The sequence below is a fragment of the Microtus ochrogaster genome, linkage group LG1 (genome assembly GCF_000317375.1).
Source record: "Microtus ochrogaster isolate Prairie Vole_2 linkage group LG1, MicOch1.0, whole genome shotgun sequence".
Taxonomy (NCBI): Eukaryota; Metazoa; Chordata; class Mammalia; order Rodentia; family Cricetidae; genus Microtus; species Microtus ochrogaster.
The window spans coordinates 21,124,497-21,140,863 of record NC_022027.1 but is presented as its reverse complement, the minus strand read 5'-3'; the positions used below and the strand labels follow the sequence as shown (position 1 = coordinate 21,140,863).

Here is a 16,367-nt window from a genome sequence, read left to right as displayed (position 1 = left end):
GTGTGTGTGTGTGTGTGTGTGTGTATACACACACATGCCAGCCAGAAGAGGGCAACAGATCCATGGGAGCCGGAGTTACAGGTGGCTGTGAACTGCCTGATATGGGTGCTGGGAACTGAACTCAAGGCCTCTGGAAAGCAGTAAGCTCTCTTTACTGATGAGCCATTTCTCCAGTTCTTACAAGATGTATTTTAAACATAAATGTTTTGTAAAAGAAAAATCAAAATGATAAAAGTTTTATGTACTCTGAAAAACTTTAAGCCTAATTTGTAAGTAACTGAAAAAAATGTTACCTACAACACAGCCCCTCTGTGCCAGCCCAGCTATTTCTATTCTGGTCATCTTCCCATGCTCACACATCTGCATTTGGGAACTAAAAAAGTCAACAACAGTAACTGTCCTTGGAAAGCCCCTTGACCACTGCCTGGGTGGAGGTCCTGCCAAGCTGCAGCTGAGCTAGGGCACAGCTGCCCACTTCCTCCTTCCCTTCCTTCGCTGCATTTTCCAGCCATTCAGAAACAGGCAGGAACTAGAGGGTGCCTTAAGTTCAGCTGACCCCATCACAGTGCATAGGACTTGCTGAGAAGAACACAAATAACAACTTTCCCTTTGAAGACATTCCCACAGCTCGGGCTCTGTGCCCCATCACACCTGGGACCTCTGTTTACAAGCCCATGATCTGCAAGTGCAATTTCCTTTGGTGACCTCATCTGGAATCTCTCAGCCACGTGACCACTGTCCAGGACAGCCCCACCCTCCCCTTAACGTTCTCCTAGGAGTTTGCAATCCTGTGGTCATAGCCTCTACCTTCCTAACACGAATGTGACAATCATCGTTCAGGCAGATTCTGCCAAGGCACACAGTTGCTACTATGTCATACTGCAGAGCCAGCGGTTCCCTGGCCATAGGACAACTCTCATTTCCTACTCTCTTTTCACTCTAAGGCTTCTGTGCCTTATGTCAAGCCCTCAGTTTTATGTTCCACTTTTATCTCTTCAGCAGGGCATTCTATAGAAGGATGCAGAGCCGGACCCTGCAGCTGCCTCATCTAGCAGGAAAGCCAGCTCCTGTTTCTCCCAAAGGTAGATGTGATCAGAAAGTGAAACAGATGTATTTTACTTTATATTGATGTGCCTGTGTGTGCAGGTGCTTATGAGGGTATCAGACCCACTGGAGCCAGAACTACAGATGGCTGTGAGCTGCTTGAGGAGGGTGCTGGTGTAAACACTGGGTCTCCAGCCTCCATCTTTGGAGGCCTCGCCCCTATGCCCCTTGAATCTTGACCCCCTCCCCAGGAAATGTCAAGACTATTCCCTCAGGCTATTTAAACTGCTCCCCCCCAAAATAAACACGTGGCTTTCCCCCTTTCCTCCAGTGGTCATGTGTTTGTGGCTTTCAGGCTCCCCTCGGGCCACCTGAGAGCGCGGGAGTCCAATTAAACTTGGATATCTTTTAATTTGGTCTGATTGGGATTATTTTGGGTCGGCAGAGAGGGCAGAGAGCTCGTGTTAGAAAATATTCCTAACAGCTGGGAGCTGAACTCCGGCCCTTTGCAGGAGCAGCGTGTGCTTTTAATCTTGGAGCCATCTCTTCAGAGCAAGAGCACGTGGTTCAAGGTGCATGCTCCACTCAGACTAAAATCATCCAGACCACGGGGTCCAGGACAGAGGACCACCTCTACCTCAGTATGCGCACCATGAGGTCACAGGATACACACTGGCAGCAGCTGTCCTCTCAAGCAGCACATTCTATTAATTAATATGGGAGCTATGCTGGTGCAAGCTGGGAATCTCTTTACATTTGTTTGCTTATTTATTTAATGCATTTGTACATGTGTGCCATGGCACTACTCATGGGAAGACCAGAGACAACTTGCAGGAGTCAGGTTTCTCCTTCCTCCACATGGGCTCTGGGGACTCAACCCATGTCATCAGGTTGGGTGACAAAAACACTTAGTTGCCGAGTCATCTCGCTGACCTCGCAAACTGGAAACCTTCTACTCATGGATAAAAGAGAGAATATCAACAAAGGCTCATTTGCTTTAAGATTTATCCAGGTTTAAAGGTTTAAAATGGGAAGAGGTCCCAGACCAGAAAGGCCCAAGAGCCTGCACGGTGTAACTATGCAGCTTAACTACTGCTCCGTAATGGAGCTCAACGAGCTTGGTCCCCACAGCTATAAACGGAAATGGCCGTGAGAACGCTACCTTTTCAGTGGGACCAACGGCTGAGCTGGACCACTGAGATGTGAGCCAGCCAGGAACTCACTAGTACAGCAGGGAGCTGTGGGACCCAGGAATTTTGCAGACATTGGCATCTTTAGGCACACTGTATATAAAACTCCAAGACTCATCACTCCTTCAGAGAAAAACATCCTGTCTGAACTGGCTTCAGCTTTTATTATTAGACTTTAAGTCACGAGAACGTGTCGCACGGAGCACCAAATTATCCTGCAGAAGAAAGGCTCTCATCTCCAGGGAGGAGGATGCTTGTTTTTCCTGCCCTTCACCAGCATAAGCAGCTTCACTTGGCTCTCCAAGAGACCGGAACTTTCTCTGCAGGTGGCGGCTCCAGTTTGGCCCGGGCAGGAGTGCCTCACTTGTCCCCTGTAGCTGAGTCTGTGGTCAGTTCAGCCCCTTGGCACAGTTTCTCCCACAAATCCCGGAATTCAACTTCTCAGCGGTTTCCACACTACCAACAAGGAGTTCTCCCCGCCCTGCTCAGTTCTAGTCCTCGCACAACCCACACAGCTAAAGGGGGGGGGGCGGGGCACCCCCACTCCATTCCAATTTATAGGAAACTAAAGCTCAGAAAGTATTGGCAAGAAAGACTGAAGCCCACAGCTAGAGATACATCCTGGGATCCTTTTGTCAGTATAGCAAGCACCCAGCTTTGAGGCTTTTATTCTTTACATATGGTCTAAATGCCATGAAATCTCACAGCTGGCCAAACTGTAAAACAGCTTTTACTACCCATCTGACTTTAGTGAGCCACCCTCCCTCCCAACCCTGAACGCTAGAAAATAAGTCAAAAGAGTTACGCGGAAAGGAGTTGTTTTAAGGATACAGATCCCTGTCACAGAGGGGAAGTCTCCAAAGGTTCTTGTGGACAGACAGAAGGAAATAAAGGGAATAAATAGTTCAGCATTCTGCTGGGAGCTGAGGGGAGAGGAAACCAACACCCACTTAGCCTCAAAGACCAGCGTTAAAGGAAGGAGAGACAGCTCAGTGGTGGGGAGAGCTTGCTGTTCTTCTTCCAGAGGACCCAAGTTCAACTCTGAGCATCCATGTCAGGCCCTTCAGATTACCTGTAGCTCCACTTTCAAAGGATAGGATACCCTCTTCTGGCCTCCTGGAAATTCACACAGACATCTACTCACACAGGCACACACACATACACAAATAAAAATAAATTTAAAAACCAAAAAGCTAGTTTCGTACTTTTAGGATGTAGAATCTTAAGATGTCTATTCAAAGCATATGTATAGTAGTGTACAAGCAATGCAATGCTTCCGAACAGTCTCTCAAGACGCTCTCCGAGGGGCTGGAGAGATGTAAGTACTAGCCATGCAAGCATGAGGGACTGGGTTTGGAACCCTAGTGCCCACAAAACAGGGCATCATGGGGCAAGCCTATAATCTCAGCTCTGGAGAGGGAGACAGGAGATTCTCTGAGGCTTCAATGAGAGACCTTGTCTCAAAAATAATGTGGGGAGGGATAACGGAAGGTTACCAACCTCTGGCTGCCACATGTATGAGCATGCTGCGCGCGCGCGCGCGCACACACACACACACACACACACACACACACACACACACACACACCCTCTTTGGCTCTGAAAAGAAATCTTTGAAATTATGACATTACATGTGCTTCAAAGTAAAAGAGGTGACTAACGGGTGGGACTGTGTAGAGCAGGGTCTGACCTGCTCACGAGATGAGGACTCCTAGGCAACCAAGCCTGACTAGACAGTCACACAACCAACAACGACCACAGGCTGACAATACAAGCTGCTCACTGACAGGAGAATGCTGGCTGGCAGACACATGGAGGAAGCTCACCAAAGACCCTGGCAACAAAGCCGAGCGGGAACTGTGAGGCGAACACCGTGAGAAACCAGGGAGCCGCGTAGAGGCTGGGGCCGATCTCCTGCTCTTCCAGGTGGTTGTAGAGGTCTCTGTGGTAGTCATGGAGGAGCCGTGACAGCTGGTACATCTGGATCTGCAGGAACACACATCCACAGGGCTGACAACTACATACCTACCACACGTATGGACTTACTCATCTCACGGGGGAGGGGGGACTTTCTGCCCTGCTTGTCTTCTACTTGGCTGAGGGTATCCACTGACTTCAATGACTAATGCATCCCTGGAGCTCTTGGGAAGAGGCTCACACGAGGTCAGTGGAAGAGCCCCAGAGTGATAACATTGGGTCAGCTTCCACTTTCTTCTTTGTCCCCTTGTGTTCCTTGGCTAAGAGACCCTTAGTTGTCTGCCTATAAAAGCATCTTACAAATTCCCTTACAAACGCACATTCTTAGAAAACTCCAATCAAGGGGAATATGAAACATAAAGTTCCAGCTAGGTAGCAGCAGACCAACATCACCTTTATTATGGTTCCAGAGAGTACATCCACTGTCTGTGCTCAACAGCCAGTTCCCTCTGGACTCCCAGAATCACTCCAGCAAACCAATTTCTTAGGTTTATTAACAAAGAAACACAGATTCTGAGCAACTTAAAACAAGAAATGCTTAAGATGAACAAAAAGAAAAACAAAAACTTCAAGCTAAAGTTCCACTCTGGGGTCAAAGGCCACTTCTTCAGAGAATGCTGCAGCTCTGGTAGGAAGCTTACCCCATTCTGTGTAGTGACTAGAGCCTAAAGACAAAATAACTCAGAGAAAGCCGGAATCTGACATGAGGTACTGGGGTGGATATGTACGTCCGTAACTGGGAAAACTAAAATACAACTTAGATCATAAGTTTTCTTCAGCACCCTCCAAGCTTCTGAATGAAAAGCTGATTCTGCTAAAGCAGGAAAAAGCCTGTAGAGCAGGCTAAGTGCCGTAAAGCTGCGCCACTCCACTCTGGTGACGGCTGTCACACATAAAAGACAGTGTTGGGGCTTGCTTTTGTGAGGTTCATGTTCATAGGGTTCACAATTCCAGGGAGAGTCGAATGGACTTTCAATAACACACACTGGTGTTTTCAAACCAAGCCCTAAGTTCTGACGGTACATTTTAAAGCCCTCAAGTTATGGGAAATGCACAAATGAACAGGTCCCCCGACAGTTAAGCAGTGCTTAGGGACACCTCCAGATCAGGGCCCAGAGCTTTCTCCGCTTCTGAAAAACAACAAGTACAGTGCCTGTCAAGCTGGACACACTGCTGTGTCGCTTTCTCTCCTTCCTTCCCTTCCTCCCTCCCGGCCTGGAAGCTGGGGCTAGAACCCAGAACTTCACCACGCGTTAGGAAAACACTCAACTGCTGAGCTACGTCCCTAGACATTTTGTTTGTTTGAGACTGGGCCTCACTATGTAGCTCAGACTAAACTCATCCGTACAGGCCAGGACAGCCTACAACTTTGGACTCTCTTGTATCGGCCTCCTAAAACTGGGGCTTACACACCAAGACCAGCTTGGTCTGATCTGGACAAACTTGTTCATTCACTGACAGGGTTTCTATTCCATTCCCGGCACTGCTGGAAACTAGTGCACAACGCGACAGAATCTTTTCCTCTCACTAAGGAAATCAGGACACCAGACAGTAGCAAGTCAGCACTAAGGTGATTTATGGCAGAAATGTGTTGTCCTGAAGGCATGGGACAAGACAGCATGAAATGGTATATCTAGGATGAAGGGACGCAGGGTCAGTATAGGCAGGAAGAGCTTCTGTGATACAGTATATGACAGTGTAGCTGAACCCTAGACGGACAGGCAGTGGGGGTGGAGAGAGGATCCCAGGCAGAGGATAGAGCAGATCACAGGCTTGGAGACACCAGTAACATTGCTAGCAAAGGAAGGGATAGGAGTTAAGGTCCTGGAGCCAGACAGGTCTGGATTTAAATTCCACCTCTGCCACTGGCTAGCTGCGTGCCCTGGGCCAACTTCATATTCCTGTCTACAAGCTGACCCAATTAATAGCATCATCCTGAAAAGCATTATGGGAAGCACACAGATCAATGCCTAACACAGAGTGAGTTAGTGGCAGCCATCAGTGGAGAAGAACCTAGATCAGCCTAAGAGGAAGGATGCGCGTCTCCAGCATCTCTTTATTTACAGCACAGGGATGCCTGGTACCTGTAAAATAATCATGTCTGGCCGGTACTGTTTCCGCAGCCCCATGTCAAACATCAGGAACTTGAGCATCTTGAATGCCTCTTCCTCACTCATATGAAGAAGCAAAATGCCTGCCACAAAGCTGAGGCCTTGGCAGTATCCTACTTCCTGGTCCAGAAGCGAGTAGGCCTTCAGGATGTTGTAAAGGGACAGCTGACCTGCTCCGAGCTGGGCAGAGAAGTACGGGTGCGTTGGAAATGTCCGCCCTGGGAAAAGAACATAGGTCAGGTATAGCATACACAGAACCCACGGAACCAGAAAAGCAGCTGTAGGCCAAGGGTGTTAATGTCTGTGTCCTCAGCACCACCTCTGCCCTGTGAACGTGGTCAGCTGGCGGTAGGTCCTAACATAACATCTGCAACAATAAACGGTAAGTTCGATAGCTCTGTTGTCGTATTTAGTTTGTTTGCTTTTGAGACTGGGTCCCAGTTTACAGTTCTGGCTGGCCTAGAAGTTGTTTGCTGTGTAGACCAGGCTAGACTTTAACTCACAGAGAGTAGCTCATCCCCTTCCTCCCAGGCACTGGAATTAGAGGTGTGCACCACCGTGTCCAGTGAGTGGTGGTTTAGGTAGAATACATTATAATTACCTTTTATCTAGTAGATATTTGTGTTTCAATCACATTTGGATTGAAACAAGAAGAAAGTCGCTAGTCCTGACAACAGAGCCCTACTTCTTAAGAGCACAGTTCTTTCTAGACATCAACCCTAGCCCGTGTCATTCATATACTGGGACAGATCTTTGCCACAAGCCTTTCCAGACCATGAGTTCTGCTCACAAGTGGGTCTCACCACGGGATTCTTCTATACTTTTAAACCAGAGGCTGAGATCTCAGACAGGCCAAGGGATAGTAGGTGTTCTCCTTTCTCAAAACGGTGACCTTCTGAACAGGGGATAAAACAGGTCTTAAGATCATGGGGCTGGAGAGATGGTTTAGTGGTCACGAGCATTGGTGCTGTTTCAGATGACCCAGATCATGGGGCTGGAGAGATGGTTTAGTGGTCACGAGCATTGGTGCTGTTTCAGATGACCCAGGTTTGATTCTCAGCACCCACACAGAGCTTCCAACCACTTGTGGCTCCAGTTCCAGGAGACTTATCCAATACCCTCCTCTGACCTCTATGGACACACATACACACAAATAAGTAAGTACATTTTAAAAAAAAAGAAAGAAAAATCCTGACTATTTCCACAAAGTTGATACCAAAATCAAAAGACATGGGCCAGGGAGAGGCTCAGTGGGGCTTGTCGTCAGGCTGACAGCTGGATTGTGATCTCCAGGGACACACATGGCAGAAGGAAACTAACTCTACAAGTTGTCCTCCATCCAACATGTGTGCTACGCCACAAGTGTGTGCACAAATAGGTGACGCTGTCATAAATAAGTTTAAAATATAAAGTAAGTTTTAAAACCAACTTTTTTTGCCTTGTTTCATTCAGGAGTCTCTTACTGCTGATACCTGTGAAAGTCTCTTGTGACATCCTGGTGACAGATGGAGAGGAGGATTTTTAAGGAACAGTGACTAGAAAGTGCCACATTAAAAAGTTACAGAGGGGCACAGGACCAGGTGGACACAGGTGAGATCCATGGCCTGGCTGGTCACCCGGGCCACAGCAACTGCTAGCCAGAGTTCCTGAACATCAGCATCAGGCAGGAGGACAGAGCCACAGATTTGTCCTCAGCTTCTCTAGAAAGCACCTACTTCATCTTGATGAAACGTGGCTGAACCAGCCACAGGCTCCTACTTTTCAATCCCTGTTCCCTTCCTGTCTCTGCTACTTCTTCCTCCAACACATTCCCCAAATACTCTGTGCAGTCACACTACCGTTCAGGAGAAGTAAGCTGTGCACACAGAACAAACACTCCCCTCCATCAGTCTGGATGCGCACACTCCTTTCCTACTCCCAGAAACGCCCTTTAGGCCTGTGAGGCCTGTGAGGGAGATTCCCAGGGTCTCCGAGACCTTGTTCCACTGTGGACCCCATTGAAGGTGTGCACATGAGCAGAACAGGCAATTACTTTTGTTAAGCTCTGAGTGATGGCTGCATATGGCTATGCCGCAAGCTATAACGAGAATTTAACACTGCCTAGCTGTCGTATTAAAGTTACAGGTAGGGCCAACAAGATGGCTCAATGGGTAAAGGCACCTGTATGTAAGCTGGGTGACCTACGGAACCCATGCATGGGTGGAGAGAGTTGACATGACAAAACTGTCCTCAGATCTCCACACGTGTGCCATAGCACGCCTATCACACATATACATCATATACAAACACAATACTTTTCTAAGCACAGGTAGAATTATTTTGAATAAGCTGTTTTGTTTAATTAAACATATACAATATTATCATCTCAATATGTAACCAATATGAAAGCATCAAGCCATTTTGCCTTCTCTTTTCATATGGCACCGAACTCCAGTGGTTCTTGTGAATGACAGCACACCTTAATTTGGGCTCATCACATTTCAAGAACTCCACAGTCACTCTCGGCTTCTGAACTGAACAGGCCAAGAGTATCGCTTTCCTTGGATTATCAGAAGCAGGCAGCATACGCCCTTCTCCCTTCTCACTCCGTTCCCTCACCGGTTCACAGGCAGACTGGAGCACACCCTGAGACAGGCCAACCAGCATGAATACCCCTCTTCCCTATTTAAAAAGATATTTATTTACTTACTTATTGGGTAAGTCAAAGGTATGTACATCTTACATGTGACAGCCAGAGGACAAGTTGGAGAAGTCAGTTCTCTCTTCCAACCTTGTGGCTTCTGGTACCAAACCTGGTTTGTCAGGCGTGGAGGCAAGCCGAGCCACCTCACTACCCCACTATCTGCCATTCTTTTAGCCCTGTGCTTTGCGCTTTCAGCCAGAGGATCCTGGGAGTCTGTGAAGCCTGTTCAGAGTTTGTGAGAGCTACCTTTCTGTTTTCAACTTCAGATCCATATAAAGTCATCCTTTTCTTTGTTTTCTTCAAAGAATATAAGCAGAGCAGACTAAATGAAGGAAACACGATAATCCTGTTGGTCCTATTAAGTAAGCTATGAAAGTTGTTTTAAAACTGTAACACAATGTCATAAACCATGACTGATTTTCTTTCGGAAGACAGTTGTTTCTCATTGTATAGTGAGCTAGTTATTTTAAAACAAAAACAAGTTTTTTTTTTAACTGTGTCAGTTTTAATTTCTAATGCAGTAAATATTAACACATTTTCCATATAAGCCAAAGCTCGTTGGGCTACTCAGTTTGAAAGAGAAAGGAATCCTGACCTCCCAAGTTAGGAAACCCTTGTCCCAGGCAAACACAGCTGATCTGCCTTCCTGGCTGCAAATCCAGAAAAGGGGAAGGCCGGGTACTGCGAAGAGAATGGACCATCCGGGTTAAAAACGTTTCCTGGGCAAGCCACTCCCGTGAAGCCAGTGTTAGTGTGGCAGCCCCAGGGAGGAGAGGGAGATACACTGCATCCCTCATCAGGTCTTCGGTTCGTCACCTCACAGACACAGCCCCCCGCCTTGTGGGATGTATACCCGGGGCATTCGTGGTCCAATGAGCCTCACTTCTCACTCAAAGCTGCTGACCACAGGTATACCAGCAGTGGCTGTGTGCTGTTTGGCACACTTGGGAATAATAAAATGAAAGTCCAGGGCCAAGTCTCTCCCGCAATGAGCCTGGCACAATAACCCCTAGGCATACCACTGGCTCTAGAAGACCCTGCCAGAGGAGAGTAAGAAACTGAGGCGTCCTTGCACAAACCCACTGGATTAAGACCTCCTTCTTTAGTAAACTACACGTTATAATTTACCATTTCTTGGTAGAGAACTGCGGGTCCCTTCAATTTCTGCTAAAGGAGATGCAGGCTACCTTCATAGACCAAAAAAAAAAAAAAATTGGTAGTTGGAAACTGTCAGATGGGCACAAAGAAACTCCTGGACTAGGGAGATGACTTGGTGGGTAACAGCACTTGCTGAATGAATACAGAAAACAGAGCTCAAACCCCCAGAATCCACACAAGTAGCGAATGTGGTCACAAGCATGCCTGTAATTCCAGCACTGCGGGTGGGTGGACTCAGGAGGGCTTGCTGGCCAGCAGCGTAGCCCAGGTTCAGAGAGACCCTGTGTCAAAGTGATAGAGCAGGACATCAGATCTGGGCTCTGTGTGCCCTCCCACTCCAATGAGCTTCCTACAGTGCATGGCGCTTCTAGGTACCCAAAAAGACCCTTTGCAACTGCAGCTGCCGGCACGTGTGCGCTGTCCTAAGTACCTAAGTGTCCAGAGGCACTGGAGTTAGCATGATTCCTGGGACTAGCTCACGGGGCTCTGCATGTGAGCACCTGCGCCAACCCACCACCTACCAGATACAGTGGAAGTCTTGGCACTGAAAACTAAACCCCAGAGGTCTTTTGAGGCATTGGGAGGAGACGGCCACCGAGAAGTTTCTGGAGACCATCGGCTGACTGGAAGGGTGCGGTAAAGGAAGGACATCGTACTCCGCTTTACTCATTTATCGTTCACACTGTTTCCTCGCCGTGAGGTGACAGGCTGGCACAGTGCTTGCCGCTGCTGCGATAGCACACTCTGACACAGCAGCTCGAGAGAGGATTTATCTGAGTTCGCAGTTGAGGGAAGTCAGGGCGGCAGGCACTGGAAGCAGCTGGCTACATTACATCCAAAGTTAGAAAAGAGCAGGGAGTGCATCCACGCTAGTGTTGAGCTGTCTTCTGCTCTCCACAGTCCAGAATGCCCTGCTCAGGGAATGTCCTCCCACACAATTTAGACAGACAGATCTTCCCACATCGCTTAGCCATAATCAAGATAACCACCCTGCCCAGAGGCCAGTCTCCCAGGTGACTTCAGATTCTGTGCGGTTGACAGCTGACACTAACAGTCACCCAGGGCATATTTAGAATGACCAAACAAAGTGAGTTCATGTTGAGATCTCGATAATATCAGAAGCACACACTCTTCCGAATAATTCGTGGCACTGTTGGAGCAGGAATTTATTACTGATGTTTAACTGATTTCCACAGAACAGAGTCCAGTCTCAGGCTGGACACACAGGCTAGTGTGGCTGCGGAACAAATTCTAGGCATATTTCTGTCTTTTGCCATCAAGGTTTTTTACCTGTTTTACTGTACCTCCCAGTTAGCAATAAAGACCTGCTCATCTTTTATGAATTCTAAAAAAAGCAGAGAAAATTCTGCCTCAGGTTTGAAGCCTCTGGTTAAAACACATTAAGCAGAAAGAAAGCCCGTGACAGTACCTAGCCTGACCCTGGGCCCGAGTGGCTCTGATGGTCGTGTTCTGCCTCTCCCCACCAGCACAGGCAACTCTGCCACGCCCGGGTCTCACAGGGGAAGCGTCTCTAAGAAGCCCATCAACCACGTTTCTGAGATCAGAAGTGGTAGCACACCTGCAATTGAGGCAATAGGGACATAGGCAGGGGGACTTGGGGTTTGGACCACACAGTGAGATCCCGACTCAGGAAAAGAAGAGCAAAGAACTGGAACCCACCGAGAGAGAGACTCATGGGACCCTCACAGAGTCATTTCATACATGGTAACAAGACTGCAAGGGAGGGGCAGTTCCAACTCCTGCTCTGACTCAATGGTGTTTCTGTGTCTCTGGACTGGGTTGTCCCCTGTCTCACCCCCATCACAGGAGAGGCTGCCCAGAGTCACTGGTAGAGACAGATAATTGCTGACGTGCAGGATGGCTACCAAGGAAGATGTTTGGAACCCCATCAACAGCCAGAAGTGAACGGGAGCCCCAGACACAAGGCAGGGTCTTGGCAGTCCATGTTATCCACCCAGGATGGAGAGTCACAGAGCTGGGGAGAAAGGCTATTGCCATCAGGAGGTCAAGCCAGAAGATGGAGCTGGAGCCAGGGTGACACCTGCTAAGCCTGGCAATTTTCTCCGGGCTGGCTGTGGTCTGTGCTGAAGGAAAGGCCAGGCGACACATAAGGAAGCAGTAAGCAGAGCTAGGAAGTCAGGCCATGACGCACAAAGACGAAGGACTCTGCACAGAGCCTGCCCCAGCTCTTGAGTCCACAGTAAACTAACTGCGCAGTCCACAGCAGGCCATGCAGAGGTGAAGTCAGGCCACATCTGAAATCACACTTTATAAACTAGAAGACACGACTAAACTGTAAGGTTGACTATTTTTACTCCTTGAAGGAACAAATCTTGCAAAAAGCTGTTTAAGCAAAAGGCCCGGTTTCATAAAATAAAGCAAGAGACAGGAAAACAAACCCATGAAAAGCCAAATATTTCCCATCGGTGATGCTTTTTCTTCCGGCCAGTATAGGAAAGCCATTTTGAAGGAAATAGTCTGTGACGTCACTCTATAGCACACACCTTCCCCGGGCCCAGAGACTGCCACTGTACATACAAAGCACATAGCGTGGGCTCAACAAGAGCTGGTGGGGTGAGCTGAGCTCTGGCATGTCCCGCTGGTTGGGACAGTGGCCAGAGCTGGAGGCCTTCTGGGCCAAGCCTACTTGATGTCAACTCACAGCAGAGCCAGAGCCCTGAAGAAGGGCACCCACTCCAATTCTGGGTCTGGGCCAGCAACCAGGATTTCTGGTTCACACAGGGACAAGAGCTAATGCTGGCAGAATCCCTGGATCACTAGGAGCCTGGTGGAGGTAACTTGGGACACGGATTACTGCAAATAGAGGTTCTTTAGACCCTTGGGAGGAGGTCTGGAGGCCATCCAAAGTGGAGACCAGGCAAGCACTGGGCCAGAGGTGAGGAAAGAGAAGGGTCAACACAGTGGGGGCTGGGTGTAGCTGGCCTTGGGAGCAGAAGGGAGAGGGTGGGGCCGAGCAGGGGCAGGGAGGATGTGAATCAGGCTGTTTTCTAGGGGAGAGGCCACTGAGCTTGGGCTCAGACAAACACTACTTCCTAGGGTGAGGCCTGGTTGGTGGGGTGGGGGCGGGGACGTGTGACCAAGCTGGACTTCATGCTCTTTCTGCAGGAAAGTGATGACATTCAAGCAGTCTGAGGCAGAGGGCTGACCATGCCCAGGAAGAGTGAGGGCCAGGCAGACAGGAAGTCAATGGAACAAAATGCACAACAGGGAGGGAAGTCTCGGCCCCATTTCCTCTCCTCCTCCCAAGCTATGGAGGAGGGGAGAAGGCAGGAGAGAGGTGATCTTCACACTCCCTGTCACACTCATACCCCCACTTCAGCTCACGTCACATGATGGGAACATGATGTCACTGTTTCTGTTACCTGCCAATGTACAAACAGCCACCCACCCTCAGGGTCACCTTACCAGATGAGCTTTGATTGGAGGCCTGTCATGCCTGTCAGCATCACCCTTTACCTGCCTAGCATCTCCTTGGCAACATGGAGCCTGCTGGGCTTGGCAGTCTCAGGGATGGCAAAATGATGGGGGCAGGTCCAGTACCTCTGCTCTGACGACCATGGGACTTGATTGCTCAATGTCAGTTTCCTCATTTCTGAGGACAGAGGGTCAGGTTCCCAGAGAGGAGGAGGCAGGCGTGTGAGAGTGCCTCCCAACTAATGTGGTAGAAAGATACGAGTGCCTACTACGTGTGGGGCACTGTCCTTGGGTTGAGAGTGTACTGTAATACAGCCCATGTGCAGCCATGGATGGCTGCGTCCTACCGAGCAGAACCAGGGGTCAGGAGGGAACAAAGCTCTCATGTCACACTGCTTATGGGAATCTTTATTTATCCAGGTTCTGGGACCTCTCTGTGCACTTATCTCTGTGTAATGTGAACGATGGCATTTAAAGAAAGCACTAAGAGTAGCCTGAAGATTGTATGGAAGCATGAAGTGTATGGCTTGAAACTGACTCCTGCTGACCCAGCCCGCCTTCTCCATTGTGGCTGCAGCAAGGGAAGTACCCATAGAACGGAGCCACTACAGTGCTCTGAGCAAAGACAGGGACCTGGGGGGGGGCGGTGCACAGAGACGGCCTCGGCACCCAGAACCGGCACTCTGGCAGCAGGACCACATGCTCCACCAGCAGTAAATGAGCTGCAGCCATGGAGCCAGCACCCTGCAGCAGAGACAGACCTTGTGAGAGGGTGGAGAGGGCACCCAGCCACCCAGCAGTCAGAGCGTCTCTTGTTCAACGTAATTCCATTCTAACTCAGTGAGGTCTTCCCCATGGCAACTGCAAAGACATCCAGCACACTGTTTCCTTCTTGTGTTTTAAAAGCTATTCCAGAAATAAGGCACTGTCCACTTTCCAAGATGAAACTGCAAACACACAGCTTTCTACAGCTTTTCTGATGAATTCTGTTTGCACACCACAGCCCAGGGGATGCTCCGAAAACTAAACCAAGCCAGTGCATTTCTCTGAAACTAAACCAAACTAGTGTGTTTCTCCTGTAACTAAACCAAGTCAGGGTGTTTCTCCTGTAACTAAACCAAGTCAGGGTGTTTCTCCTGTAACTAAACCAAGTCAGGGTGTTTCTCCTGTAACTAAACCAACCAAGCCAGGGTGTTTCCCAGGATGCTTCTTCAGTGGGCCACAAACCATCGTGGAAATATGAATTACTGAACTAAATCAGAATTATGTCTCTACATCCTTAATGACCACTTACCCTTCTCCATGCCCCAGAACATGCCAAGCAGAACAAGCCAGCCACCATGCAAAAAGGGAGATGCTTATGCCCTCTCAGAGGACGTCTGTGACCACTGTAGGGTTTTGAAATGAAGTCTCAGCACTCAATTGCAGATCACTAAACGACCTGGCCACCTCTCCAGATTTCTCAAGTGTGGAACATCCCCTCTTGTCTCCAGGAGGAGGGCAGACTCACCGAGGTCGATGAGAATGGCGTGCTGCTGGGAGGTCAGCTTCTTCAAGAGTTCTTTGTAGGGCACATCCTTTGGTTGCTGTTTACTGGGAAGTGGATGTCGAAGGAGAAACTGCTCAGCTAGAAATTTCCAGATCTCACCCCGGTGATGGCGTGGCACACCTTTAACAGAGTGGAAAATGCTAAACCAGACTTTATGCACAGAATTCCATCATTGATAAAAAATGAACTGTGTCCTTTCCCGTGGCTGCAAATTCGTGTGTAGTGTGTGTTCTCTGTGATTATACATACCTATACATGTGCAGGGCATGTGTGTATGGGCACACATGCACCCTTGGGTGCTGTTCCTCAGGTACACATCCACTTTATTCAGAGACATGGTCACTCAATAGGCTGCATTACCTAAGTAGGCTAAACTGGCCAGGGAGCCCCAGGCATCTGCCCATCTCTGCCTTAGTTGGGATTACAACCATGTGTGGTCATTCTCAGCTTTGACATGGGTTCTGGGAACCAAACTGAGGTCCTCACGCTTCTGAGACCACTCTTTACTGACTGCACCATCCCCCTAGCCTCCAGTGAATGAAATTCTTGTTCCATTATGAATTAACTGCACAGGAAGCAACAGAAAAAGTGTTGTGTCTCCCCCTCCATCCCTCCCACCTCTTACCTTCCCCTCCCCTTAGCCCTCCTTCTTGTCTTTCACCTTCCAAAAGATACAATATGATCAGAGCAGGTCATACTCTGCAAAGGACAAACCTGTGAGTATGGCAGAAATCCCGACCCCACCTAAAGCCAACTAACGATGCTCTAAGAAATGAAAGAGGGATAAGGAAGTGAATCAAAGCGAGATAGAGCTCAGGTGAAAGCGAGCAGCTCCGTGTATCTCAGCAATCAAGATCTCGCCACCTCTGGCGTGTAAGCCAAGATGAAGGAAAAGGAAAGAGAACCAACCAGAAGGAAGTTATCTTGGTACAGGTACCTGGACAGTTGTTGGTTTTTCCCCACCCTGTGTATCAGCTTGGGAGAAATGTAAGTAAGGCCTAACTAAGTGACCGCATCCCACACATCCTCTTGATGACTCTGAGCAGGATCCATTTCCTAACCCTGGAACCTCTAGTGGCTTTGTTTCTGTAGATGTACCTAAAGCCAGGACTTATGACATCATCACTGTAATTGCAACTCTGTACCTTGAGACAAGGGTCCCTGACAGCAGCACCCAGAGAAGGAGCTGAAAGGAGAAG

The 16,367-nt window shown here is 48.7% G+C and overlaps 1 protein-coding gene across 4 annotated transcripts in view; it reads right to left on the bottom strand.

Moving 5' to 3' along the window:
* Tbc1d1 (TBC1 domain family member 1) overlaps positions 1-16,367 on the bottom strand; it is a 185,914-nt gene that overhangs the window by 15,738 nt on the left and 153,809 nt on the right. For all 4 annotated transcript variants that reach the window (XM_005359249.3, XM_026785238.1, XM_026785239.1 and 1 more), the window contains 3 exons: positions 15,130-15,288; positions 6,296-6,540; positions 4,061-4,220 (listed from right to left, as the gene is read on the bottom strand). In XM_005359249.3, coding sequence (XP_005359306.1) covers positions 4,061-4,220; positions 6,296-6,540; positions 15,130-15,288 — 564 coding nt within the window. The remainder of the gene's footprint in view (positions 1-4,060; positions 4,221-6,295; positions 6,541-15,129; positions 15,289-16,367) is intronic.